Below are 26,895 nucleotides of genomic sequence, written 5' to 3'. Positions count from 1 at the left end.
CTCCTGTAGAAATGTCACACCCTAAACTGGCATCAACATCAGGCAGCTCCAGAGACTGGGAGTCCATATAGACTGCTGTGTTTGCAGGAAAATGATCAGACAAAAACAGAAGAGAGAGATATTGGCTAAACTAGTAAGTACATTTTTTTCTACTTCTTCATTTAAGAGATGCAAATAGATGCATTTTACAAAATATGTTTATTAATTACACCATTCAGTGGAAGATGAGTTGCAGTTCAGAGGTCTTTGTTACTTTTGGAAGCCAGCAAATGATAAATATCATTGTAGTCATACTGTAGTATATAAGCTGTTGAAAACATAACTATCTAAATGATCAGCACATTTCTGCATTAAATATATTATTAAATAGACTGGTAAGGCAGAATTAATACATGTGTCAAATCAATATAATGAATATAATACATCTTAATATAGTTTATTATAGTAATCACAAAGATAATTAATCCATACATTTCATTATGTGTATTGGTTATAACATTCTGCAAAAGACATTGATATTAAATGATGGGCACAAGCAACAAATCACACTGAAGCTTTGCAATCAGTGCCCAAGCAGCTGCCAAATGTATGGCTTAATGAAGATAATGGTCTCTTTGGATATCAAGAAAAGGTACCAAATTGGTAGAACCAATTTGGCAGCACAGATGAATGTTGTAAAATAACTGTTGTAACATACAGTATGCCTGCATTCTAAATTCAATTTGTACTTAATTCAATATCAATTCATGCTATTTATCAGGGAAAATTACCACAGTGCTTATTGGCCAGTATATTGTCTTACATTCCTAGGCCTGTATATTTGTGTTGGATCAGAGACATTGTGTTAAAGTACAATCAGCAATAGTGAAACATGCTAAAATACATATAAATGTCAACCTCTGAAAAATGTTGTTGGTTTTTTTTCTATACTATTGCAGCTTGTATGGTTATTTAGTAGTTGCAGTAGTCAAGAATTATATTTATGGACAGAGAGGGCAAAACATATGTTGAATAGCAATGCTTTTCTACTTTTGGACATCTAGCTGTGCCAAGATAATAAGACACTGTGACAATATTATCATTACAGATGGTCACAGATCTCTTAAGTAAAAGCATTTTATTTCTTATTTACACGTGACTATCTACAGATGACAGAGATACTGGTAGGTAGGTGGAAGTATAAAATGTTGGATGTGTGTATATAAATCTATACAGGTATTATTTAGATATCTTTGCACTCATATTGGTTTGGATGATAAAGAAGTGGGATGTTTTTGTTCTATAGGGGATGGGTCACTATGAGGAGCCACTGACCCTCCAGGGTAAAAATATGATGACTACCCTCAGTGGCCAGAACCTTCGCCCGTCATCTAAAAATGGCTGGGATTCAAAAGCACCTGGCCATCATCTGTCACCAGGCTGCAGGGAGAACACCGCAGCTCAGCTTACTGCAGCCGGGCCGCCACCGGAGTCCGCCCCGCGGAGGGACCCTTCCCCCCGGGACCGCCAGCGGGAGCGCGAGAACCTGCCCCCCCCCAGGCGCCCGCTGAAGCTGGCCCCGCTGGAGCTCCCCAAGGAGGTGAGGGAGTCCCAGCGCCGCAAGATCAGGGGGGTCCAGCAGGAGGCCGCGGCGGCCGCCCGCAAGATGGACGCCCCAGGGAACGAGCCGCGCCCCAGGAAGGCCAGGACAGGCACGGGGGGCGGGCGGGCCAGGTCGCCAGAGCGTCGCCCGAGCGGGCCCCTGCGCGAGCCAGTCGAGCGGGAGGCCCCGTCGCCCGCGAAGGCCCAGGCCCCGGTCGCCCAGGTGCGATCCGCCGGTCTCCTCAGAGCGGCGGGGGTTGCCCGGGGGGACGGGCCCCGGGGCCCGACCGCGCTCCCCAGCAAACCAGCCCTCCCGCCCGGCCCCGACGCCAGGGTTCGAGCGGCACGCGCTGGGGAGGTCGCTGCAGGGAACCCCGGCACGTTCCAGGACGTCGGCAGGAGGAGGCTCAGGCTGAGGAGGGCTCAGGGCGTCGACGAGGATCAGGGCAGATTGAGCGTGTCGATGACGTGCGGATTATCCGCGGGCGAGGGCAGAGAGGGCGATGGGAAAGACGGCCAGCGGGCTGAGAAAGCGCTGAGCGAGGCCGGCCGCGCCCTGGACAAGGCGTCCCGGAGGCACACCAGGCCGCTGCGTCACATGGGAAACGTGGAGCTGTCGGGAAAGCCCAGCAAGAGAATGGCGGTTGGCGGCAACCAAGATGGCGCTCTCTGAGTGTCAGTGTAAAAGAACTCTTATTCTTTCACTTAGGGAATTCACATATAATAAGGCAAGCTATTTTATACTCATGAGTTGGATAGTCTATGCAAGGAACATGATATAGAAGTGCAATAATAATAATAATATGTAACCATTTTAAAGCCTATAAAGAGATTGTAAGGCAATTCTCAGATAGTTGGGACACATAGGAAAGTGTATTATCTAACAAGGAGGGAAAATGTAATATTTCAGTATCTGCAAAGCTGGAAATGTAAAACAAATTACATCAATATGTAAATGCGTCATTTTCCATAGAGATCCACATGTTCAAGTGTAACACAGAGAGTACAAAGCTGTGCCAAAAATGGAAAACACTGTTTATTTTCATCGTACGGTATCTTACAGCTTCACTGAAATAGCCAAGTATGAAATGTTCAAGTTCCAAGATTCTGGTTCCCAAAAAAACAACAACTAACAAGTGTTTACATCCATTGTGAGAGTGAATAAAGATGTTAAAACTTCCCTTGGCTTTCATGTTTTTTTGCTAGTTCATCTGGGGCTGGTGTTACCAGGAATGAAGCCAATAGATTTCTGTGCCTTATGAATTTGAACTGCATACAAAACAGGTTGCGGTTAGAATAAGTCCTTGCAATCAGTGATTATCCTGATCTCTGATGCAGGAATAATATTGCTGTGCTCTCACGACAAGCCCACGCGTTAAATTTAACAACTTGGGTCCTTGGACCGGAGCATTTAAAATTGTCTTTAAAAAAAAAGAGTCTTCAAATTTTCAGAAATGTTTTAACTTAAATTTTTTTTTAAATGTTAAACACAGAACATGGGAAACAGGCTTTTCACTAGTGCTTGTACTTGGGCAGTAGACTGTGTGTTAGTTTCAGAACCCTCAGGCATCTTTCCTTCTCAGCGATAATGCTGGTCCAGTCTAGGTTTGTAACAGCCTTTCACTCCCTTGGCACCGTGCCTCTTGGAATGATCCCTCGCTGCACTCCGATCGACTTTCCAGACGTCTTCCTCTTCCACAAATCTCATGAAAAGTTCCTCTCTTTGCCAAGCCTGCAGAAGCGTATTGACCGTCTAAGCTTGTCTTTTGCCTCTTTCCAAAAGAGCTCCCCCAGGAGGACGCATCCGTCCAGGTTAATGTAAATAAGGTCCAAGCTGTTGAGGCTTGACAGCATCAGCAATGGGGCCAAAGGTACCTTTTTGACCAATCAAGCGTGAATTGACTGGTCAAAAAGAGTGGGCATAATAGAGATGATTGCCCACAGATAAAGATTTTTTTAATTAAAAAATCTTTAGATGAAAAAACATCTGAAGTCATTGGTGGTGGAACAGTTTAAAATGAGACAAAGGACTTTGTAAATCTTGAAAAATTGTATGGGAGTCAGTTGAAGGGGTGAGACATAATTTTTTCTATGGGTATGTTGAAAGTTTACTAGCAACTCGTGCGGTTCTCATATGCGGTTCTTGCTGTTGCTGTGTGATCAAGCTAAAGAACTAAGTTGGCTCTTGTGTCTTCAGTAGTAGCATCTGTCACTAAAGCTGCAGTGGCCAGCTTGACTGTACGGCACGTGTCACCTCTATTGGCTTTGCCTTTAACAGGCTGGCGTCTTATGGCCTAAAGTATCTCAGGCAACCGGACTCCTCCGCTCCCTCGCAACGTACGGAAGACGTCTTAACTCTCTGAGATCACCGGCCACGTCACGCATCTGCCTGAAAACATCACGCACCTCTGATCACTGCCCCACAGGTCTATAGTTAGCCGGGCCAAAGATAACCGATCCCTGCCCTCACGGCTCGGTGCTTGAAATACCTTCCATCTCTATGCCTCCCACCTTGTCAACAATAGGGAGCCTGGAAGTCCGTGAACAGTGACTTTCTCCTTTACCGAGGCTCTGTTTGGTTAGCAGTGGCTTTGTTAGTTGTACTTAGTTTGTTTGATAGTTGTAGGTGCTCTCGTGGGCCAGTAGGGGGTGTGATGAGGTCTGCAAAACCACTTTGCAGAGGAAAGCAAATCCTGCACACCAAAGGCAAGCACAGAAAGGAGTCTGAGAACAACTCTTTCAAAAACATTCCATAGGAAATCCTTCACCTTTGAGTCAAAAGTCAAACTGGGAGAATCAGCAGCCCAAAAGAACAAGGCCAAACTGCCACCGCTGCCCCAAGAGATGAAATAAATATTACTGTTCAATCCAAGAAAGCACAATTAACCTTTCCTATAACACATGCTAAATTAGCCGAGTTGAGCAGTAGCAGTATGACAACAGTATGAACCGGATACATCATTCTCCAGGTGGACAATCAGACATGTGAAACATTTACTGTATAGAGCATGTTTAGGAATGCATTAAAAACACTAATAAATGAAATCTGACCTGGGAAGAAAGAAACAAAATGAGAGACAGCAGTGGACAGGTTGAGCTGACTGACAGCACGCGAGCTGGTGAACCTGGCCACTGGAGCAGCCCGAGGGCAGGCAGCTCCAGCATGGCTCTGAAAGCAGCGGTGTGGGCTAGCGGCAGGAAGCCTGACTTTGAGGGCAACACTCTGGATGGGCGCAGTAAAAAGGACAAAAATACCCAGAAAGTTGGTCTATAATTGGATGGAGCCGTCAGCCTCCTTCTTTTTTTTCCGTCCGTGAGCAACCGAGTGAAACCCTACACTTTCTCTGTAGTTCCTCCCACTCTAACCAGCTACCCAAAGGTTGTAGCAGTACCTCACCTCAGTTTTTATCCACACTGCGCACTGGATTGTTGCCCTGGATTAATGATAATTATTTCATTTTTCTTTTCTTGAGAGGGCATTGGCGGAGAGTATGTTTTGATGCAGGATGCTGTGGTCCTCTTGGGTCTGGCAATAAGAGCACTATACATACAGGCAGCTGGAGTCAAAGGAAACCAGACACAGAGAAGTCCTGTAGGAGTGCATGATTAAGAAGCCAGGTAAGAATGGCATCCCAGCACATGTGCGGGGTTCTTGATCTGTTGATGAAATGGCCGTACTTTTTGTTTAGTTGTAGTTTATGTCGTTCTTGTCATTGCTGTTGTTGTTGCCGTTGTTGTTTTAAATGAAACTCCAGCACTGATTTTCTTGGCGTTTGTCAACTGGTACTTTGTGAAACGGAACAGTGCTGAACAGACACTGTTTAGAGGATCGGTCTGGTGCTCTGTGTTTTCTTCCTGGGGTGTTCATTGCTGAAGCTTTTCGGAAAAAGGCCTGCTCTTTACATTTGGAGGAATGATGGAGTGCTGTGGCTCTGGAAGAGACATTAAGGTGCGATCCCACATCCAGCAAGAGCTTGGAAAGCCACCTGGTTGCTTCTGTGAACAGAGTCCAGGGACCGGGGCTAAGGAAGTGATTCCTGACTAAATTGCATGTTTTTGTCTCTAGTATGAGCATTAGTTCCAGGGGATTTGGATTTCCACTGAAACTGAGATGCGGTGCAGGGCCTGATTTGTATTGTGACGGCCAACCCCTCCATTGCCACACAGGTTGGCTAAGGCTGGAATAATCTTGCTTGCATTTGAACACGTTGTCATGCAATGAGCTGTCCGGTCTAATAGCATTGGGACAATGGCGTCATAATAATGTAGCACACAATGTAAAGCACATTCTTGCACGGTGAGATGCTCCCAATAATATCTGTTGACTACGGTGACACAGATTAAAGTTTATGACAGTCTACAAATAGTTATCTATGATTTCGTTTTTTAATTAATTATCACTTAAAATGAATAAAATGTCATGTTAACACGGTTACACACATGAAGAGGGAACAATTAAGACCATTTTGAATGTGTAAGCACCATTACTAGGTATCAGAGTAGGACAGGTCAAAATAAAGCTCTTAAGTAGCCATCTTACAGTGACAAAAATGGTACTTAATTAATACGGACCATTATGACCCACTGCTGTATTGTTAACCCTGGGCTCCAGATATCATTAACCAGATATGAGGAGAACTCATGCTGTTTTGAAGCTCACCCTGGTGATGAGAAGAATAATGTCTTATTTTCACTCAGTACAGGGAAGGGGTTTGGGAGCTAGGGTCTGTACTTCTCTCCCGGTTTGTATATTTGCATGAAAACCCACTTGATTTCATTTATAAATGCTGCTTTGTAATAGTTTTAATTGTGTTTAATGCACCATTCAATCTCAAGAGTAAAATTCAAGAAGATATTTGGTTTCTGTGATTATGGGTCTGTGCAACAAGGTTCAATTTAGGTTTTAGGCCTTCACCGACAGATTGCCTGGATATTTTCCAGATGGCTATCATAAATGTAAATTGGAAACAAATGTTTACAGAAATTCCAAAACAAACAGAAAAATTACTACCTGTCCATATTCACTGAAAATTCCACTTTGACAAACTTGCACCTTCGGTCTTGTTCTACCCAAGTTAGAAAGTGCTGAAATTTATATTTCTCAAGAATTAAAGGCTCAGCTATATAAATTCAGCACCCTCCCACTGTATGCTCTGCACAGATTCCATTCTAATGCAGCAAGCAATGGTGCGCATTAGATAAAGCCCTTTTAGGAAGCCCCGCCCATAAAAAAGCAAAGCAGAAAATCTATGCTATGCTATGGCTATCCTCCACCTGCCACTGTTGCTCCGCCCCCACGGGCAGAGGAAATGAACAGCTTGAGGCATTTCAGGTACTTCCTGGCCAATCTCTGAGTAACTGATTTGGGTGCGCTCTGACCCATATCTAAATTCAGATTTTGGAAAAAGAGAAAGTAACAATAAAGGATTAGGGCTTGGCTGCAGACTCTCGACATGAGAGGAGACAAGGCAGTAAGAAGAAGGTGCCGCAGTCACGTACATAAGTTTTGAAAATATTAATTAATTTACAATAAGATAACAAGCTGATTAGGCTGACATTTTAGCTCGGGTGCAGCTCAGGAATTATAATTTTCAATAAGCAGTTGTGCTTCGCCTCATTAGCTCACCCTCAATACATCATAACAGAACATTAAGCATTTCCACTCATTTGTTTTTCGATTATCATTCAAGCAAAGCTTTTTATTTAATCCTTCTATTAAAGTGACAATCCTTTCAACTGCATTCTGTATAGATCCATGAGAGCGATTATAAGGATTACACTGCTGTGATCTTGATAAAGTGGTCCATGGCAGTTTAACAAGCCACTGCCTTTAGCAACAGGGTGAACAGCATTCTGGGAAATTTTATCCTCTCCCTCTCAGTCACCATATGCAGCTTTATGGTCGCTTCCTCTTTAAAATTAAACAAAGGCTGAACATTTAAGAAGTACAAATCATTAAATGTATACAGTGTGAAAACAATATGTACACATATTACTGAGCGACAGTTTGTAAATTGACGGTTGGTTTGGTTGAATGAAGAAGCCCAGAGCAGACGCCACATCACCAACATCTCACAAAGGCACTTAAAATTCTGCCCTTTCTCAAACAATTCCCACAACCTCGTGATGACAGTGTAGACATTAAGACATTTTTCATAGTTTCTTCTGCAGAGATAAACTTTCCATGAGAAATCACAGCAGGGAGTGATACATTCTAATACTAAAGAATGTATCCTGTTGCGTTCACAGCAGTGTTACTGCAAGGGGTCATCTGACCGCTCAGCTCTTGCCCTGGATTGACCATTACAAGGATGTTTCCATCCAGCAGACTGTGAACTGCCAGTACTCTCTGATCTGGTGATGGGAGCTGAATTGGTTCAATCGGGGCTGTGAGTACACACAGGTGACTGCAGCAAGTTCCCACTGGAGGAAACGCCCATGGATGCTGTGGACCTCCAGGGCCTGGGAGGAATCACGCTGCCCTAAAGACAGGCATTTCAAGCTTTCCCTAAAACTATGACACATAAAACACTTTTAGACCATTGACCCAACGTCCCACTGTGTCAGATTCCAGGGCAGCGGGTTTAAAGAGCACCCACTGGGCGCTTCTTGTCTCGCCTCCCAGAAAGATGCACTGTAATGAAAGCTTATGGACAAGCGAGTGAGGAAGCATTATTACTGCTGACATCTGCACTGTAAAACGTTCAGCCTTGATTCAACTCTGAGAGAGTTCAAATAGGGGTCAAATCCATGAGAGTACTCCATGAGAAATGTACTCCCTGAGAGTTGATATCATTCTGAACATTTTCCCATGTGAAGGAAGTGGATAATAGATGGATTGCAGAATTGCATTTCTGGCCTATTCTGAATATAACATTGGCCCTTGTGAAGATAACTAAAGACAAAGTTTTTAAAAACTGACTATAGTTTTTTTTTTGTTTTTTTGATGCTATTTCTTACAGGAAGTCTTGGTTTTGAATATGCTGTCTTGTGAAAACCTGATTAAAGGGGGTCTGCTTGTCCATTCTGGGCTTTGATTTTGAAAATCAGCTGCTGTTTTCACAGGAAAAAACCTTGATGGTCACTCCCTCCTCTGCCAGGAAGCACTTCAATCGGGGCAGAGATGGTTTTGCGAATTGGATTTAGGATTTCTCAGATCCTGATCATACTCGCACTCACACTTTCTGGAGAAAGAGCGGATGCACAGAGAGCAGGTATGGCTGTAAGAAGTTATGACCACTGAGTAGAGATACCCATGAGGCTTCTGAGTAGATCAACAGAGGACAAACAATCAAAAGAAGATCGCACACTGTCTTTGCAGAATACAACAGATATCAGACATTGCAACATATCAAAATATATGAGCAGTTATAACAATATACTCCTTAGAAAACGTTGTTGTGTAATTTCTTTATTGTTATATTTTTCAAGAAGTCCACATCTTTGCAGCATATTCATTTAAAAATGTTATACATTTAGCATGCGTTATCCTTATCCAGAAGGATCTGCACAGAATATATTCTTTTCACATTAAATCCATTTATACTGCTGGGTACTTATTGAAGTAATTAAAGCTTGCTCAAGGGTATAACAGCAGTGTTCTACCTGGGAACCAAACCTATGATCTTGGAGTTGCAAGCTGAGTTTCCTCACCATAATGGTACACTGAAACCTGTTCCTGTGGTAGAAATTTCTGCACAATAACTGCAAAGCTCAGATTGAAAAGATACATGCTGAAAAGCATTGGGGAATGCAGACAAAGAAATTGAAAAGTTGTTCTGCAAATTGAAAAGATTCTTGGAAATGCGACATTATGGTGGACACATTTACACAGTAGGCTCACCTCTAATATATGTATATTTTTTCATTCAGGCTGTAAAAATGTCCATTATGACCTGGTGTTCATTTTGGACACCTCGTCCAGCGTGGGTAAGGATAACTTTGAGAAGATCAGACAGTGGGTAGCCAACCTGGTGGAGTCCTTCGACATTGGGCCCGAAAAGACGCGCGTGGCCGTGGTCCGCTACAGCGACAGGCCCACCATCGAGTTCAACCTCGGGAGGCACAGGACACTGGAGGACGTCAAGAGGGCGGCCAGGAACATCCGCTACCTGGGCGGCAACACCATGACCGGCGACGCCATCAGCTACACCACCAGAAACATCTACACCGAGCTGGCCGGGGCCCGACCGAAGGCCCGAGGCATCCAAAGGGTGGCCATCTTGCTGACGGACGGCAGGAGCCAGGATTTTGTCCTGGAGCCGTCCAGGGAGGCCCACCGGGCCGGGATTAGAATGTTCGCTGTGGGCATCGGGGAGGCGCTCAAGGTGGAGCTGGAGGAGATCGCCGCCGAGCCCAAGAACGCCCACGTCTTCCACGTGTCGGACTTCAACGCCATCGACAAGATACGGGGGAAGCTGAGGAGGAGGCTTTGTGAGAGTGAGTGATCGCTTTCTCCCATATGTGCCCACTCTCTGGGCTCCTGATTTCTCATTCTTAGCTATACAACAACGTAGCACATACAGTACATACTGTATGTGTGAGTGCGTCTGAATGTGCATACCTGTATAGGCGTGTGAGATCCAGGGCTAGATCTGCTTAAAAATCCCAGGATTTTCCCCAAAATGTATTTAGTGGAAGAGGTACCTTAGGGAAGGAAATACAAAAACCTTTTTAGTATGTACGATTTACATATAAAAATATTACTGATATGGTCCTGTCTGCAGACAGGTTGCGAAGAGTATGCACATATCTCAATGGAATATGCACAGTTATATTATAAAATGGTTTATTGTGACAGGTACAATTGAATATATTTTCCGCAATGCGTCTCTGTAATAATAGCACCACTAATGTGTGTTACTTACAGCACACATAAACGTGGAACAGATTCTGAGGAACGTGGTTTATGTTGTGTTATTAATATGCCAATCTCAAGCACATACTGAGCAGTAGGAGTTCTTTGCCCTAGTCTTGGAGTACCCCTGTATATGCTGCTTTTTGTTCTAGCCAATCTCTTGAAGGTTGCGGGAAGCATGTATTTCAGTTCCATAATTTTGTTCTGAAATAGATTTTAACACAATGCAGGTTTGGCTCATTACCATTAGCTTTTTCTTTGAACTCTTCATTTTCCAAAGAGTGTTTACAGTACATCAAAAGACCAGGTGTCCACACTTTCAACATTAAGGACTTCGCTGATTGCAGTTATAGGTCTATCTATTTATTATTCAAAACAAAATATATCCTCTACCATTTCATATTATTTTAAGGACCTAATAGTAATTATTATTATTATTATCACAGCCCCTACTTTACCCGCAAAAATGTAAATAAATCCATAACTTTTTATATAATGACAAGACAAAAAAGGAATGAAGGAAAAAGTAAACTTGCTGTTAATGTATACAGCCTTGCCTTATTTCCCTGCAGTAACACAGCACCTCCTTTCTGTAATTACATAGTAATGAAACATTGCAAAAATAAATTGTGAACAGCAGATAATGTTACCCTTGCAGACACTATTCCATGTCAGCTGACCTCTCTACAAACTTGGCTGCCGTTCAGTTACTTAAGGCTGTCAAATACCAAATACCATTATATTTTAAGTATGATACAACTAAAAGCTAGGCATGGGATATTGTGTTAATGGATGCTCAGTGCAACAGGACACAGATTAAAAAGATAAATTGACAAGGTAGATGTATCTCTTTTTTCTTATTTTATTTTTTCAGACCATAGTTTTACTGTGACCAATTTCAGCTGTTTCCCTGGAACTTGGAATTTCAGCTTAATTGGAATGCCGGCGAGGTCATCTGAGGTGACATCCAAGTGTACTGCTTCGTAAAAAAAAAAAAAGCTATGCCAAAACAACAAAGAGTCTATTGGGGCAACATAACAATGATATAGGTTATGTATAAACAGCCTCATTAGGATCGGATTTAAAAAACAAAAAAAAATATATATATAAAAGACCCCTGGCGAGAAAGGATACATATGGAGGGCTGGAAGAGCAGATCCATGGTGAATTGCAAATGACCACTTCTGACCAGAGCATTTTTGTGGTCTGCTGCTCTAAGGAGTCTAGTGCAGAGGTGTAGAACATTGGCAGACCAAAGTTATTCCAGCCTCCACACTCTCCAGGGCCCTGACAGTCCTCCAATAGAAATAATGCCTGAATAATGGCACAGATTAAATTTAGCAATCATAACAGAGATAATCTGATGCTACAACATCCGTGTCCAAAATCCCAAAATAAATGTCATAAATACCAGGGTTTCATTTGACCCTAGACCCAGCGTCAGGGCGAGGAGAAGGGCGTGTGCTTGGAGGATGACGGAGACACTCGGTTTACATTCTCTGCTAAAGTTAGCCGGCAGGGAAAGCAAAGATGCCGGGAACACTGAGGCAAAACAGTAAATAAGACAACTCAAAGCATGCAAAACACCACGAACCTTTAATACAAGGACTTCAACCTAACACTGGCTTTGTGGCCTCCACACACATTTCTTCCACTGTCCGTTCTACTCCTTTTTGTAACTTGTATTGTAATAAGAAACTTTATTTAAATCGTGTGTCTGTGTGGAGTGATACTGAAAACCTGGGCACAGCGGCAAGGCTGTTTTCATTTTAAACTGTTCACCTTATCCTTCTTTTTCACATGCGGATGCCAGCCCAGGTCATCCCAATTGCAAAATGATGAATTTACTTTCACTGGTGAGATGAGGGAGTCCACAGTAATTGCCTGCCCTAAATGGGTCCAGTTACCTCCTGTTGTCACTGTGAGGGAAACTACTGCCTTAAATGGCTCCAGTTGCCTCCTCTTGTCACTTTGAGAGAAACTAGACTGTGTCGGCCTTATCAAGCTGCAATGTGTTTTGTCCTTGACATATTTATTTCACGAGTTTAATTAATTCAATTAAGTGACCATTTATTCATGTAGTTGTGTATTTCTTTCTATTAGCTTCAAGAACTCAGAAAATTCATAATGCTGCGTTTTACAGAGTAAAATATGGTCAGAGCTGGTCAAGACAAAGAGTCCAGCTACACCCTGAGAGGAACCTATTGAACAGTGCATTTCTCCTCTTACCTCCTGTCAGCACAGCCACACACATCCAGTCTTCGTTCATGCCATATTCTTTTGGATGGCAGAACGCTACGCATAGACATCGAAGAATATCAGAGGCAAGCAAACAAGTCGCTTGAATGGCTAAGTTATTTTTGTTCTGAAAATTACAGTTCTAATGTTTCAACTGGTACTACTGTAATGTTTAGCTTTCACATACAGTGTTTGTTTTTTGCCTTGTAATCTGCTTTTAAAAAATACTTTTGTGAAAGTGGCGAAAGACCACAAACCCTTTTGCCTGCATATCATTAATGTATGGTCCTCAGCTAGAAAAAGTGAGTTTTCTGTAGAGGGGATGACAGTTTATTCATGAAAAATCACAGTTATCTCATGGCATCAATTATAATTGTGTCATTTGGGAATTTAAGAATAGTTGAGTTTAACTCATGTCACTTCGCAATATTCCATATTTTAATATAATGCAGGGCTTACTCTTCTCAACACCTTATGAAAATGTCAGCCATAATTTGCTGCATTTTACTTTTAGTGTCACCTCGGGAAGAAATACAAAACGAGACAAGTTAATGCTAAAAACCATTTTCTATTTTAAACAGCTTTTTATCCCACTGTTTTTCTTTTCTCCTTCAATCTCGAGCGCCATTAATAATGCAGGCTCGTCGTGCTGCGGCCGCGTCCTCCGTCATTTTGGCAGGGAGCACACTGCCGTAACACCCGCACCCTACGAAACGCGTGCAGGCAGTCGCCTTGTCTTTGAGCGGAATGACACATCTAATATATCGCATCCATTAAGGCTCTGTGCCAGCTTGTTCGCCACGCACCCTCTTGCAATATCATTTATTTTGGACTTCTCAGTACACCCATAACCGCGGACTCTGTGGCCTCTAATCAAATGAGACACGTTTCTAAATTTGACAGGGCCGCCCCATTACCCATTATACGCTTGGGTGTCTTAATCCCAGTATGTTTATCTTAACTTTAGAAGCAGTCATTCTCTAATCTGTTTCTGATTAGTGCCTCTACATGCTCATGAAACACAGGGGATGTTTTCCATTAGCCTGTTTTATATTACTGTGTTTCCCGTTGCCAGCAGACAATCCAAAGGACCTGATGTAATACCATAGAATGACAAATAGAAAAATTCTGCAGTTGGAACTGAACACTTTAGGTCAATCAAAGTGAATGTTCTTCAAACTTTTAATATCAACTTGGAAAATGGAAGCTTTTTTGTGCCAACAATTTCTTTCATATACAGTAAATAATGCCGTTTTATTTAACATGCTTTTACATAGATGGCCATGTTCTAACTGATGCACTGTCATCTCCCATTGCCTAGTAATTTGTAGCGATTTTCTTTCTGCATTATGTTCAACACTTCTTGCTGTAAGCAAACCCCAGGACTAATTGGAGCTGTGGCTTCCAAAAGCAATAGGATGAGTTATTGCACGTCAAGTTTCTTGCCACAAAAAAAAAAAAAAAATAATAATAATAAATTTAAAAAGCAAAAAATAAATAAAGAAATGAAAAACAATTAAATAAAATCTCAGTCAGAAGAATTAATGGTGCATTTCACATCTGTGTTACAGAACCAATATCCAGTTTATGTCTCTCCACATCCTGGCTGTAAACGTGAAGGAACACGTAGCAGAGAGTCAGTCTGTCCCTGTGCATGGGGGAAAACCCTAAGGGGTGGGGCTGTGGTTGGGTCACTAGCTTCAGGAGCCCCGCCCTTCACCACTTCCATTTTAACTTGTCGGTCGATCTTTAAATTACAGCTTTTTGGGCCACAGACACAAGGACTGTGTTCCGTCGCTTACTAGGCCGAAGGCATTACGTTTCAGCTCGACTTACAGCGTACTCATATGGGGTTTGTGTGCTATCTGAGAAAGAGAACTGCCCTCGCTTTGGAGTTTTTGTGGGGCGTGACGTCCTGCCTCTGCGACCAGCAAAGGCTCCCCTGTCTGTGAGAAGAAGGGGCCATTCTCTTATCGTGCAAAACAAGTGGAGAAAACTAAACCAAACAAGAAAACACAAAACACACCTTCAGAAAACTGCGCAAACTGTAGAAAATTGCTGCTTGTTGTTGAACTTTCCTAAGCTACAAGCCATTTCATGTCAGTTGCCCTAAGCAGTGGTTAATCAAATTTTTTTCTGGCGCAAATGTTTACAGATACAAATTTTGTAAAAGATGAGCAATGGCTGTACACTCAGGGCACCTCACTCAGGGTAAAAATAAATTGTTGAGAAGTAACAATCTTTCCAGCTGAACAAAGTCCTTTTTATAGTGGTGATTAAAGATAATTGCAGGCTCTGATTGTACATGATTGTCAGAGATGCAAGCTGCCAGCACAATTTTGGGTGTGTGCCCCTCATTTTTTTCCCTCCCTCCCTTCAGCGAATACATTCAGGAATGAGAGAACCTCTTTGCCGATGCACCTTACCGATCCACCTTCATGCTAGGGGTGTGTCCACATGGTCAGGGCGTACCCCAAGAGAATGATGAAAGAACTTTTGAGGTGGTGAGAAGGGTGCCCTTATCCCATAAGCACGATTCCTCTTCAGACAATATTTTGTAGACAGATCCAAAGGAACATTAAGGAAAAGACTGCTGTGAGTGGGTCATTCTACGTTCATAAAATTTGTTTAAAAATATAACAATGACCCATTTTCATTGGCAGTGCAGGCTGTATGTGCAGCAACTGTGACACTACATCGCACTTGAATGATAATAATGGGAACTGTAGGGGGTTATTCTTAGAACATCTATGTTAAACCATCTGTTGCCAAGTGGAACATTGAGATATTCTTAACAGTGAGTGTCACAATTAGATAGTGTTCAGGATATTTTGATATCCATTCATTAAAATCATGATACAAATACCAAAAAGAAGAAGAAGAAGAATAAAATCTGATATTTAAATGATGCTGATTGATGTGTTTTGAGATCTTGATAAAGGGGTCATTTGGAGTGTAGTTTTTACAGCAGTGCTTATTCATCAGTGCTTATTATTATACACGTTGATTGGGAAAGATAATATCTGTAACTTTCTAAAAGATAAGTTCAGAACTTTAAACAAGTATGCTGTGTCAACATTCGGTTACAAGGCAACTTCAAAATGTTTTATTCTGTATGACTGAACAGTTTTAATCTAATGTATACTATACATATATGGGAGTATTTTCCCGGAAGAATAAATGTAGTAGAAAATTGCAAGTATGATATGATTTACTAATATAACGTAATAGTTAATAGTTTTTATGGCAGCAAACATTGCTGGCACCCGCAGTAAACAGAATTAATTCTATGGAAGGCCAGTGAAATGGATCACTGGACTAAGTATGGATTCAATCATCTTATTAAGTAATCATTCTTTAATCAGTAAAAACATTTTGTACATTCATGGTACTGTCTGTACTTGTAACATCCATTGACTCACAAACATTGGGATTATGACTGATTATATATATAAAATTGGGAGCTATGGTCTGGCACAAAATCTGGACCACCACAGTGCCAAGTGCAGCCCCACGGAATGATGCACAGTGGTGTGTAGCATCACCCAAGGGAAGGGAGGGTTCCTGTTGGCCAGGATTGCAGCTGGCGTTTATGCATGTGGACTACCAGTGCTGGAATGACTGATCAGATAGTTTGATAAGCAAGGTAACTGTCCATTTAGCTAACGCTGTATAGCATAATAGTATTTGTTGAAAGTTTGTTATTTAACATGCTAAGCAAGATACCTAAAGTTAATGACCATACTTCTTGTTGCAGGGTACTAAACTGGCTACCAGGCTAGCCACTTAGCTTTCTAACCGGTTGCACTTTTATACAATAACGCTTGCTTCAAGCTGGCTATCCAGCAAGCTACGCTAGGTGTTTAACTCGTTAGCATAATGATGTAATATAATTGTTGCTTGTTATATTTGAGCTTTTTTAAAATGTAGAAACAAGCCAGCTACAGTAATGGCATGTTTCCCTGACAGACTGATTGATCTGATCACTTAGGCCTACTTACATTTCTATCCAGAGGTGGTGAAGGCAAAGTGTTTTTCGAACCATTCTGCAAAGTTCTGTAAAATTGCTACAAAATAGCTGCACTCACACTGTTAAATTCAATGAATTACGGTCACAAATTTTATGACGCTTTTATGTTTCGGGCCAAACTAAAACAATTATTGCAATAGAAAAATATTGTCACTTTGTTTGTCATTTTGTAAGTTACTGTCATATTTTAATGTCCCCAAATGACTAGCCTTTTATCTCTAAATATTAAACATCTTTAAGAGACTCATTTCAGAGCATTTAAAACAAGGTAAGAAACCTTGTTTTAAACCTGTACGGGAAAGTGCCACCAAAATCTACCTACAAAAAACAGATAAAAGATAAAAAAGTCGTATATTTTCTTATTTTTTATGCTGCTACAGAGCCTGGGGCCTAAATGACTGTTCACAACACCTTTGTGTACAAAATCTGTAAAGGATTTTTGAAAACATAGCATATTATGCGTATTCCATGCGTACTATTTAATCCCACCACATTAGGAAAAGTTATGCTTATCAAAATAAGGTTAACTAGTTTTTAGGATATGTCAAACACTGAATGGGGTTGAATTGACCCTAAAGGTAATATGAGGGTTAAGACATGTTTTTGTTTGCTGTGCGATCTGTATAGATTTACACAAATTACATAATTGAAGTGAATAATCACTGTGCAAATTTTTGTAATTACAATAAATGATTAATGTCAATGGAGCTTTGCATGACGCAGTAAATCCTCAAACTGGAAGTACACCATTGCATAAGTGCAAGTAGCCCATCTATACAATGCAATGGACACGGTCGACTCCAGTAAGGCTGGTCTGGAACACATTATTCGCTCCCACCTGGCTGTGGCATTCATCTGTCTCCATACTGGAAGCCCCTGGAAATATAACCCTGTGAGTTGGTCTGCCAATGTAAACTAATCTGGCTGGTGTTGCTATTCTGGTTGTCACCACTTAGCATGCCCCTAGCTCACTGGTTGGCACTGGCCTTTGATACATGCAGACGCATTTAAACATGTCACCGCACCAACCTGGACCTGTGTCTGACGCCTTCCTAGAGCTATCAATATTTCTCTTGCCTGAAAGTGACTGTCTACGGGGTCATTCCTATGTTCCCAAGGTCCTATGTTCCCCAGATTTATATGGCACATAATGGGAACATGACAAAGGGTCCTATGTTCCCAGGGTCCTATGTTCCCCAGCTCGATATGAAATCTTATCTGTGTTCAGTAGATAGAGACAGAGACAGTAAATCAATGATTTTCTGTCTTACTCCAGAAAACTATGTCAGCTAGGTATATCAGCAAACAAATGGCTTAGCTATGCGCAGAAGTCCTCAATAATAATAATATTTTCCAAGAAATTATGAAAAATTGTTCACAACGTTTCGTCAGGTGCAATAGAACTTGGAAACATTGGACCCTGGGAACATAGATACGCTCCCCTGTCTACTGCCGTGATGCGGCTAAGCCTGTAGGAAGGAAAGAGACTCCACCATCATAGTACAAACCCGCTAAATCGGAAATGTTGGAATTGCCCCTGTAAACATCACTGATCTGTTATAGGAAAATGACAACCTTCCACTGTATATGTGGCTCAATAATATTCAAATAATAATGATGAAAAAACATTATAGTTCACCTAAAATGAAAGTGTATCAAATTTACATGGAATCAGTAAATTGAATGCTAAACAATAAAAAGTGGAGGAATATTAGACTTTTATTGATGTATCGTATCTTTGTGTCCAAAACCTAACCATTTTATAATTGAATTAATTATTTCCGTAAGCCTATATATAGGTTCCATTGGTGCAAGCACACATACACCCACGTTCTTATTGAATACCAGGCATAAATACAGCCACTTCGGTTGCCCAACACAGTCAAAGGATTTATACATATTTTCATAATGAATTCTGAATGAATTTATACATATCTTCTGAATGACAATGACAATAATGGAGATTAAGTAGAGATTTTATCAAAGCATAATGTGCTGCACCCAGCATGTTACACTGTGAGTCCTTGCAAGGGGGATGGGGGGTCTGTTGGGAGATTATGGTGTGCCTGCAAATTCATTCAAACCCAATACCAACCAGTGTCTATTTCTGTTGTCTTCCCAGATGTGCTCTGTCCAAACATGAAGGTGCAGCCTGATCGATTTAAGCCCGACAGCACAAGCTCAGGTCTGGAAGAAGTCCCAGGTGAGTTGCTCACCCCCACCCCCCCCCCCACCCCCCCCACCCCGCCCCATATTCAAATGTTTCTGCTGCATGTCCATAGTTTGAATTAAAGTTTTGTATTTCAAAACCTGACTGTGAAATTGACAACAATCCCAGGAATGTGCAGAAACCATTTGATTAATTCAGCGCATGTTCACATACCTGCTTGTATTACCTTACTGGAATGAAGCTATATTTTGGCATCTGGAAGAATATTTTTCCAAGCAAAGTAATTAAATATGTTCCTGTATTGTCTGGTATCACTTACCAGAGATTTAAAAAAAACTGAAGAAAATGGGTAAAGACTGAATCTATCCCAAAACTGCAAGCTATTGTTTTTCCCCCACTGGTTCTGAATACTTAGTCTGACATTGTTAATGTGCACTGGGTATGACCACATACAAATTATTCTGGGATACAACTTATCCAGATAGATAGTCTGCTTTTCTTTGAACCATTGGGGATCTGAGTTCCTGTCTAGCCACCCCCTCAGCCTTCGTTTGGTGTCTAAGAGTAAAAACAGACGTGGACCAAGCTGTTTAACTGCTGCGACACTGCCTTTACCTTCGCCTCGCTGATTCTTCTGTCTCCATTGAATTGCTTGACAGATAGGTAGGAGAAACTTTTGGACAGTAGTAAAGCATTGATATTCTTTCAAATTCATTTTTATGCCTTACACTTGCTTTTTTGTGGGGAGATAAGACTCAATGAAAGTAAAAGAAAATGTATGATTAATTTGGGATGTAGGTTTGAGAGAAAAGAGAGGAACTGGAGCTTTGAAAAAAAAACAACAAAAAAAAAAAAAACATTTTTTCAAACCAAAACAGGAGCATAGATTATTAAAGCAGCCTGCGGTTAATCCTGGTGAGACTGGGTTCCGCTGTATGGATACAACAGTATGGTGTTGGATCCTGACTGGGTTTCTCCCCTTCTTTTTATACAAGACTGGTTATGCTTCTTGCAGTCTGTGTGCACCAACCACGCATGAAGAGGCTGGTGGATTCAATAACATGAAGCAGTGGAGAATGTGTGCCTGCCTGCATTCTGCAGGACTTTGCAGTGGTGAAATGGGCTTACGAGACAAACTGGGCTTGAAATTGAAATTGTTACTATATATAAAAATACACGACTGTATTTTTTAAAAGTCTATGCACCTCTTTTTAAAACAGTTAATCTCAACATAATCAAACTAAATGTGTGTGCATTTGGCGGCGGGGTGTGGAGGTGTGGTAGGGGCTGTCTTCTTATAACAGGAGAACTATCAGTAAAGGCTAGTGTCCCTATTATTTGGATACAGTTGTAATTATCATTGATCTGCATATATCAATATAATTAACCCAGATGCCTCAATGATGGCCTATACAGTCAGACTATGAAGCCGCCCAAGAAGATGACCACAGTATGCCTCCAGACCAGCTGGAACTGGAATAGCCTGCCATTGGTATTCACCAGAATAAGAACTACTCTGGATGTTATATTTTACTGGATTCAAATGCACCTTCTAGTAGAGTACTAATTATGTGGGTAGATGTCTACTGTACTCTGCAATATAACAGGAATAAATCCAGATCTATCACTCAAATAGTTCAAATGTGTTTATGCCTTTACCCATCTATCATTCAATAAAGCATAAAAGCTAAAACTGTGGAGCATTGTCACCGAAGAACAGGTCTTGATAGTGGGATTGAATATTGACACAACTGTAAATGTATGCTTTAATTCATATTGAGGACCAGACCTGCCAAAATTCAAAATAAATATCAACAAACCAATCAAAATCAAAATATCAATAAATCAAATGCGAATCAATAAACCTAAATAAATGCAGAAATAAGACAACAGTCATTATTAAATAAATACTAATGCAAAGAAATATGCCATAGAAAATACATTTTGCATAACTGTGTAGTTCTCACTGCTGTACCTTGTTAAATTTTACCATCTGTTTACATGCAAACAGAATCAAACCAGAGGAGTATAAACATAAACAGAGGCAATTTAAGCCACTGTGAAGCTTGTGAATCTTAGTAAGCTTCCAAGAAGAAACATGATGATTTGAGGATGACAGTAAAAGGTGGTCAAACCAGGAAGAAGTCATGAGAATGGGTGGATTTTACATGGTCTGGGTGTGGCTATCCTGCCTGTAGAATCCCACAAATAAAATGAATTGCTACCTTGGCTGTCCATTAAACTGAAAGCAACAAAGAAATGTCCGCTTAGTTTGTGAGAAATGTCTGTTTTCCCTGTTTACATCTTACAACTGACAGCTGTGCATGTAGTCACATAAAATGTAGCAAACTTAATGAACATCATGCCAATTTTTAATTGGCAACAATAAATTATATTTAGATTATTGTGGCCTTATTACTGAATCAGATGTGAATGGTGAAAGGAATATTGTTGTTAAATACTATATATTGCCATTTAATCAATGAAGGCAGTATGGCAAAACATTTGCATATTTACCATCTTTACTGATAATATAGTGTATTTTCCTATGCATTTTCACTTTTAACTGAGTGGCAGTAAGAGAGCCATCTTAAACAATGTCTGCAAATTATTTCCACAGACAGGTCTCGGGTCAATCCAAAGGAAGTTTTTGCCTCGTACATTCATGCATCCTTTGAGTAAACAAATCCTGTAAAATCATAAGCATGACTTTCCCTCTTGACCCTGTTCCCAGCAGCTGAATGTCTACCGCAATAACTTTTAAAACTAAAACCTGCTGGAGACTGAGAGGCATTATGGGATATGTGAACCGTTGCTAATGCTCAGTGTTGAGGGAAGTGAAAACAGTGAAACACCACTGTGTTTAATTAAAGCCAACCGAAGAGGGCAGCGTGCACAGATGTTACCAGCTGCCTGGATCAAAAGAATTTACTGGGCTTTTGGTTTTGTTTCTCTGTCGGTACATATGGCGTTCACCCCACAGTTTGCCATTGGAGCTTGGGGTTTTTGTGCTACCAGCTCAAAATAGCTTTTAGGGATGATTACATGCTTTCCACCACCAATCCAAATTACAGGTTTATATATATGTTTACACTCAGATCATCCCTAGCCATGGAACAGCGAGAGGACGCTTGCATTGCGCATTGTGACAGAGGGGTAGACGCTAAAAATGTGCCGCATAGTGCAGCTTAGTTGATGTGCCACTGCTAAGGCTTGTGCTTATTTGCTACTTCATCATTTCATATGACATGAATGAGCTCACCAGTCAATCAAAATGTCTTTGTGCATTGTAACAGTGCATATTTACACTGAAGATGCCTCAAAGCTTTGAACAAAAGTGGCTTATCCAGAGGGAATTTAGAGACATAAATCTCAGACTTGGAAACTTGGGACTTGACTCCTCCAGTCCAAAATTCTTCTTGAGAAAATGTGGCAAACACAAAAAACAAAAACCAAGACAGGATAATAATGCCAACGAGGATAAAGAAATGCATTAAATTAGTTTTAAGGCACCAGATTATTCTCAGACTGAAACGAGACTGGGGAGAACTGACTCCTTCACCCTAAATCATCGGCAATACCTCACCGGCCTCTTGTTTTTCATGTTATTTTTTACTGCCTTGCTAATGGAGTGCTGTCTGCCTGCGTGCCTTGCCACCTGTTTCTTGGCTATTTCCACCAGCCCACGATGAAATGAGTTGCATGTCAGTGCCCTCTCACGTTACCGTGGTTATTATAAAACAGCAGGTTTGTTTAAATCAATCTCAGGGTTGTGCTGCTCCCCTGTGCTGCTTCTTTGCAATTCACAATTGAATCATACAATAGTCAGTAAATCATTGCTTTCAACTTCTCCAAGATACCCTTGTGCAGTCCTATATCTGACAATGTCAGGCAAATTTATAACCAAGAAAGCTTTCCGGAATATTTTGGCTTTATGTGTTATTTATGATCAGAACAGTGAGGTAAAATATGAAAACAGAGTATTTTCTCCAGCACAGGCCTATTTTAGACCGCAGTTGCTGGTTAACCTCTGACCCAACCTGGTTGTGCTGAAGAGCAAATTATAATAGCTCACATTCCTTTCTTTTCTGATTCCATTCTATTCCAAGATATCCTGGCGATTCAATTCCAGATAAAGTTAAGAGGTTAGGACTGTCTGTCACAAAACATCCTTTTCTTTGCTCAAAATGAATCTTTTTACAGGTTAGCGATGCTTTTCTTAGTTTGCCCTTTGTGTTGCTTTTATCTGTATTGTCCTGATAGTCAGTCAAAGGTGTCTTCACGTTGATATATGACATTGGTAAATGCAGAGTGCTCAGCATAAATATAATAATATAAAAATAAACAGAGCTACTGTAACAAATTCAACAAGAAATCCTTCACAGAATGTCGTATACGTCACAACTGAGCAGTACTGAGATTGGTGAGTGTTTCCTTTAAATGAGTGACATGAAAGGCAGATGATGACGGGCAATGGAATCATCAACTTCAGCAATCACAATGGCAGCTGTGATTTTGCCAAAATATGTCTGAGCATGAAAAATAGTGAACGTTAGCATTCACATTTAGGTCAGCGTTAAGGACAAATGCTGAGAGAATGCAGTCCATAACTTTACCCACTTGCATCACCATAGTTACTAGCCTGTTGTTTAAGGGAGTTTCCCCATTGCACTGCCTTTAACTGGGGTTGGTGAGCTCGGCAAAACCTCAGAATGAAATATCTTCTCAGCTGAATCACTGCACAAAACCACTGCTCCACTTGTTTCCTGGTGACATACTTGTGTGGGTCGGATATTACTGCTTATTCAGGAAATAAGCTGTAATGCTTTGGGCTGTAGAGCTAACCATTACCAACATGAATGTAATTAGTGGGACTGATATGTACCCATATCAAAAGTTGTGCTTTTAAGCAGCAGTTAGGGATCCATAAATACCTTCTGATGTGAGTTTAGGATGTGGTGATGCTGACCAATATCAATCAACTGGAAGTAAAAGCTGACAAATAATGCAAACAGGCAACTCTGTCTATTCTTTACTGGTAGACTAAGCGTCCACCGTGTATTGTATGTTCAACTGTTTTTTGCATATTAGCAGTTTTACATTCTGATCTATAAATTGAAGACAAATTAGCATCTACAGTTGCTTGAATATAGGTCAACTTCTTTTCTCCTTCAACTCAACAACCTACTTTTATATTGTACACCTTCATACCTAAACCAGGACATACAGCTTGTATGAGGCACAGGGCAAAAAGGTATCCTGAAAACACATCTGAATGAATTCTGGGGATTTGATCAAGCGGTCAAGTCAGGGCTATTGATGCTGACTCACTAGGGGCCACCAAGGAACACCTTGATGAAGTTCTGGGATCAATATGCTACTAAATATATGGTGATCTTAATGGTCTCCTTGGAAACTCTGATGCCAGACCCCTGGTCCTGATTTATGCCTGGCTTCCACAAGCCTGACCTCAGCTACACCTCAGGTGTTATTCCTGCAGCATGTGCACTTGGTCGAGGACGGATGTATTGATCCAATGATTCGCAGGATGTTTAAAAAAAGAAACTGTCGTAGTGCATTTACTATCAACATACATTTTTCAGTGGACACAGGATTTCTTCTCAGGCATAAAGAAAATCTGTACTGCAGTTGTGAAGAAATTGCAAGTAGCCATAACCCCTCATCTATATTTTTGAGGCGATGTTACTTTAATCTTTATAAGATGTGGTCCAGACAAAAAAGGTTGGGTAAGATAAAGGGCTTAATTTTATCATTAATGCTGTATGTGTCCCTGCTAGTCTTCCTCAAACAGGTGTAATTAAAAGAGTATTTACATAATTTTTATGAATTTTTATGGAATTTTTTTAATCATTCAGTTCAGGAGTCTTTGAGATTCAAAACTATACAGATGATCTTCAGACCATTGAAATAGTCAACCAGGTTTTGGGGCTGAATTAACACTTTCAAGTCTTTGAAATGATCTTTCTTGTGTAGTTGGATTTGGGTTTTAAGATCAACTTTCACATTTCTGCATACCTCCAGCATTTCATGGGGGGTGGTTTAAACTGCCCGCATTGCCGCCCATCCCACCCCCCACCCATATCTGTGGTTACCATTTAACAGAATGTGCTGGACAGTAGCCACAGACTAACCAGAATACATGGAGTTAATCTGTCAGCCTTCCTGTGGCACATAATGCATAGGCTTTAAAAAAATGAAGCCAACAAAGTCGTCATTTCATTACTATTCCTGTGAGAAAATCGAACTAATGTGAATTTAAGGGAAACAGTGTGTCAGATTCTTCATCTGTTTAACTCATTAGATGACTGCACCGAACATCTCGTATTATAGGACATATCCCATTCCAGGGACAGGTTGAGTCAGTGATTTACAGTATGTTTGTGACTTACAGTAAAAACTGGGAAACTATAAATCATTGTCCTTTAATTTCATCATAACCGTTCTGTTCTTACCGTTTAAGTCCTTATATCATGCCTGTTGGGTTTCCTAGTAACTTTAACTATTCAGGATAGTCCTCTAAATGGATAAATCACACTGTTTTCCTTGACACCCAACCTAATGGAAAGTATATTCTGTAAGTGTACTTGTATGCATGTGTAAGGCTCAGATTCACTTAAAATGTGTCCTTAAACCAGAGTTTTTTCTTGACAACCACTATAGAGTTCACAATCACCAAAATTAAAGGGAAACATGTCTGCTATGACAAAAGTAGAAACTGCATTTAAAAGTAGATTGACTCCATGTCTATGACTCATGCATGCTATCAAATGGTGTTTTCTTGCTTTCTTCTCAGGATTTGACCTCATGGAGTTCTTTAACGTGAGAGACATTTTGGGGACAAAGTTCGAAGAAGGCCAAAGCTCGTTTGTGCGACTTGGAACAATGCCAATTGTCCAGCAGACTGAGTGAGTATCTGAGTGGCTCAGTCACCATTACTGTTCTCTGTGGCTGTGAATTCTCCCTTGTATTTATAATACAAGGATTACTGGGCTGCATTGCAGTGTTGACCTTGAATACAAATGGAACTGGGCAGACTGGCCAGTCTATATGTTTTCTAAGAGATGCTTGGTTACTGTGGCGAGCTTTAGACACGACTAGATATAATGAGAAAAGAATATGCACACTGCAAAATGCTCACTTTTGCCAAATTAATTCACTACCAGATGTTACGTTTCAAGCTACCATGCACTTCATCAGACGTAATAGACATAAACAAAGCAAATACATTTGGCAAAATAGAGCAATGTGCATGCATGGATTCTTTTCTTATTTTGTCTTACAATCATTGTCCAGCACCTGCTTTTTAACTTTGAGATGTGTGGGCTCTTTCTACTTTGGACATGACTAGATATAGTGTCATGTTTGTGGCATGTTTTCGCAAGGAATGTCAGGATTGGTGTGAACTCGAATATTACGTAAGTTGATGTTGTGCACTTAATTAGTCACTTGCCATTGTTATATGATGTGATTGTGGATCGTTTTTCTATTTTTTTTGCAACAACGTAAAATAAGGCAGCAAGCTTTTATAGAACATTAGTATTTAAATGCTGTTTATCAGCAGTCCAGTTAGTCCACAAGGAGCTGCTTAAATTGTCAACAACCTTCCGAAACATGCTTATGTCACATCCCAATCTCATTTACCTGGTTACAGTTGGCAGGGGTTGAATGGAATGGTTCCACCATAGCTCCAGTCAGTTTTCAAACTTTACATGCTAGCGAAATATCTCTATTCTGCAACCTCCGGACAGCTGCCTGTCCCCTCCCTGCACGGTCGTTTATCCCCGTCAGTGTCTGTAATGACGATCTGTACTGGCCCCCAGTTGTGGAAGAAACAGGGTTACAAAATCACTGTCCATCTTCTGATGCAGACTGAAAACCTGCTTCTTCAGACTTGCTCCCCTTTCATTTGAACTCCCAGAACTCCTATCCTACATAAATATTTCAGGTTTTATGGTATCTTTTATAATGTTATTTATATATATTTTTTATGTATTTTTT

General features: G+C 40.9%; 1 protein-coding gene across 1 annotated transcript in view; it reads left to right on the top strand.

Moving 5' to 3' along the window:
• The first annotated feature begins 4,959 nt into the window (after positions 1-4,959).
• Positions 4,960-26,895, top strand: part of col22a1 (collagen, type XXII, alpha 1) — a 71,027-nt gene continuing 49,091 nt past the window's right edge. Inside the window, exons 1-5 of the mRNA XM_035430616.1 lie at positions 4,960-5,199; positions 8,647-8,795; positions 9,454-10,020; positions 18,829-18,909; positions 25,691-25,802. Coding sequence (XP_035286507.1) covers positions 8,705-8,795; positions 9,454-10,020; positions 18,829-18,909; positions 25,691-25,802 — 851 coding nt within the window. The 5' untranslated portion in view covers positions 4,960-5,199; positions 8,647-8,704. The remainder of the gene's footprint in view (positions 5,200-8,646; positions 8,796-9,453; positions 10,021-18,828; positions 18,910-25,690; positions 25,803-26,895) is intronic.

Source organism: Anguilla anguilla, chromosome 8, assembly GCF_013347855.1.
Source record: "Anguilla anguilla isolate fAngAng1 chromosome 8, fAngAng1.pri, whole genome shotgun sequence".
In the NCBI taxonomy this organism is placed as follows: domain Eukaryota; kingdom Metazoa; phylum Chordata; class Actinopteri; order Anguilliformes; family Anguillidae; genus Anguilla; species Anguilla anguilla.
Note: the sequence above shows the minus strand (reverse complement) of the source record. Positions and strands in the feature narration are given on the sequence as shown.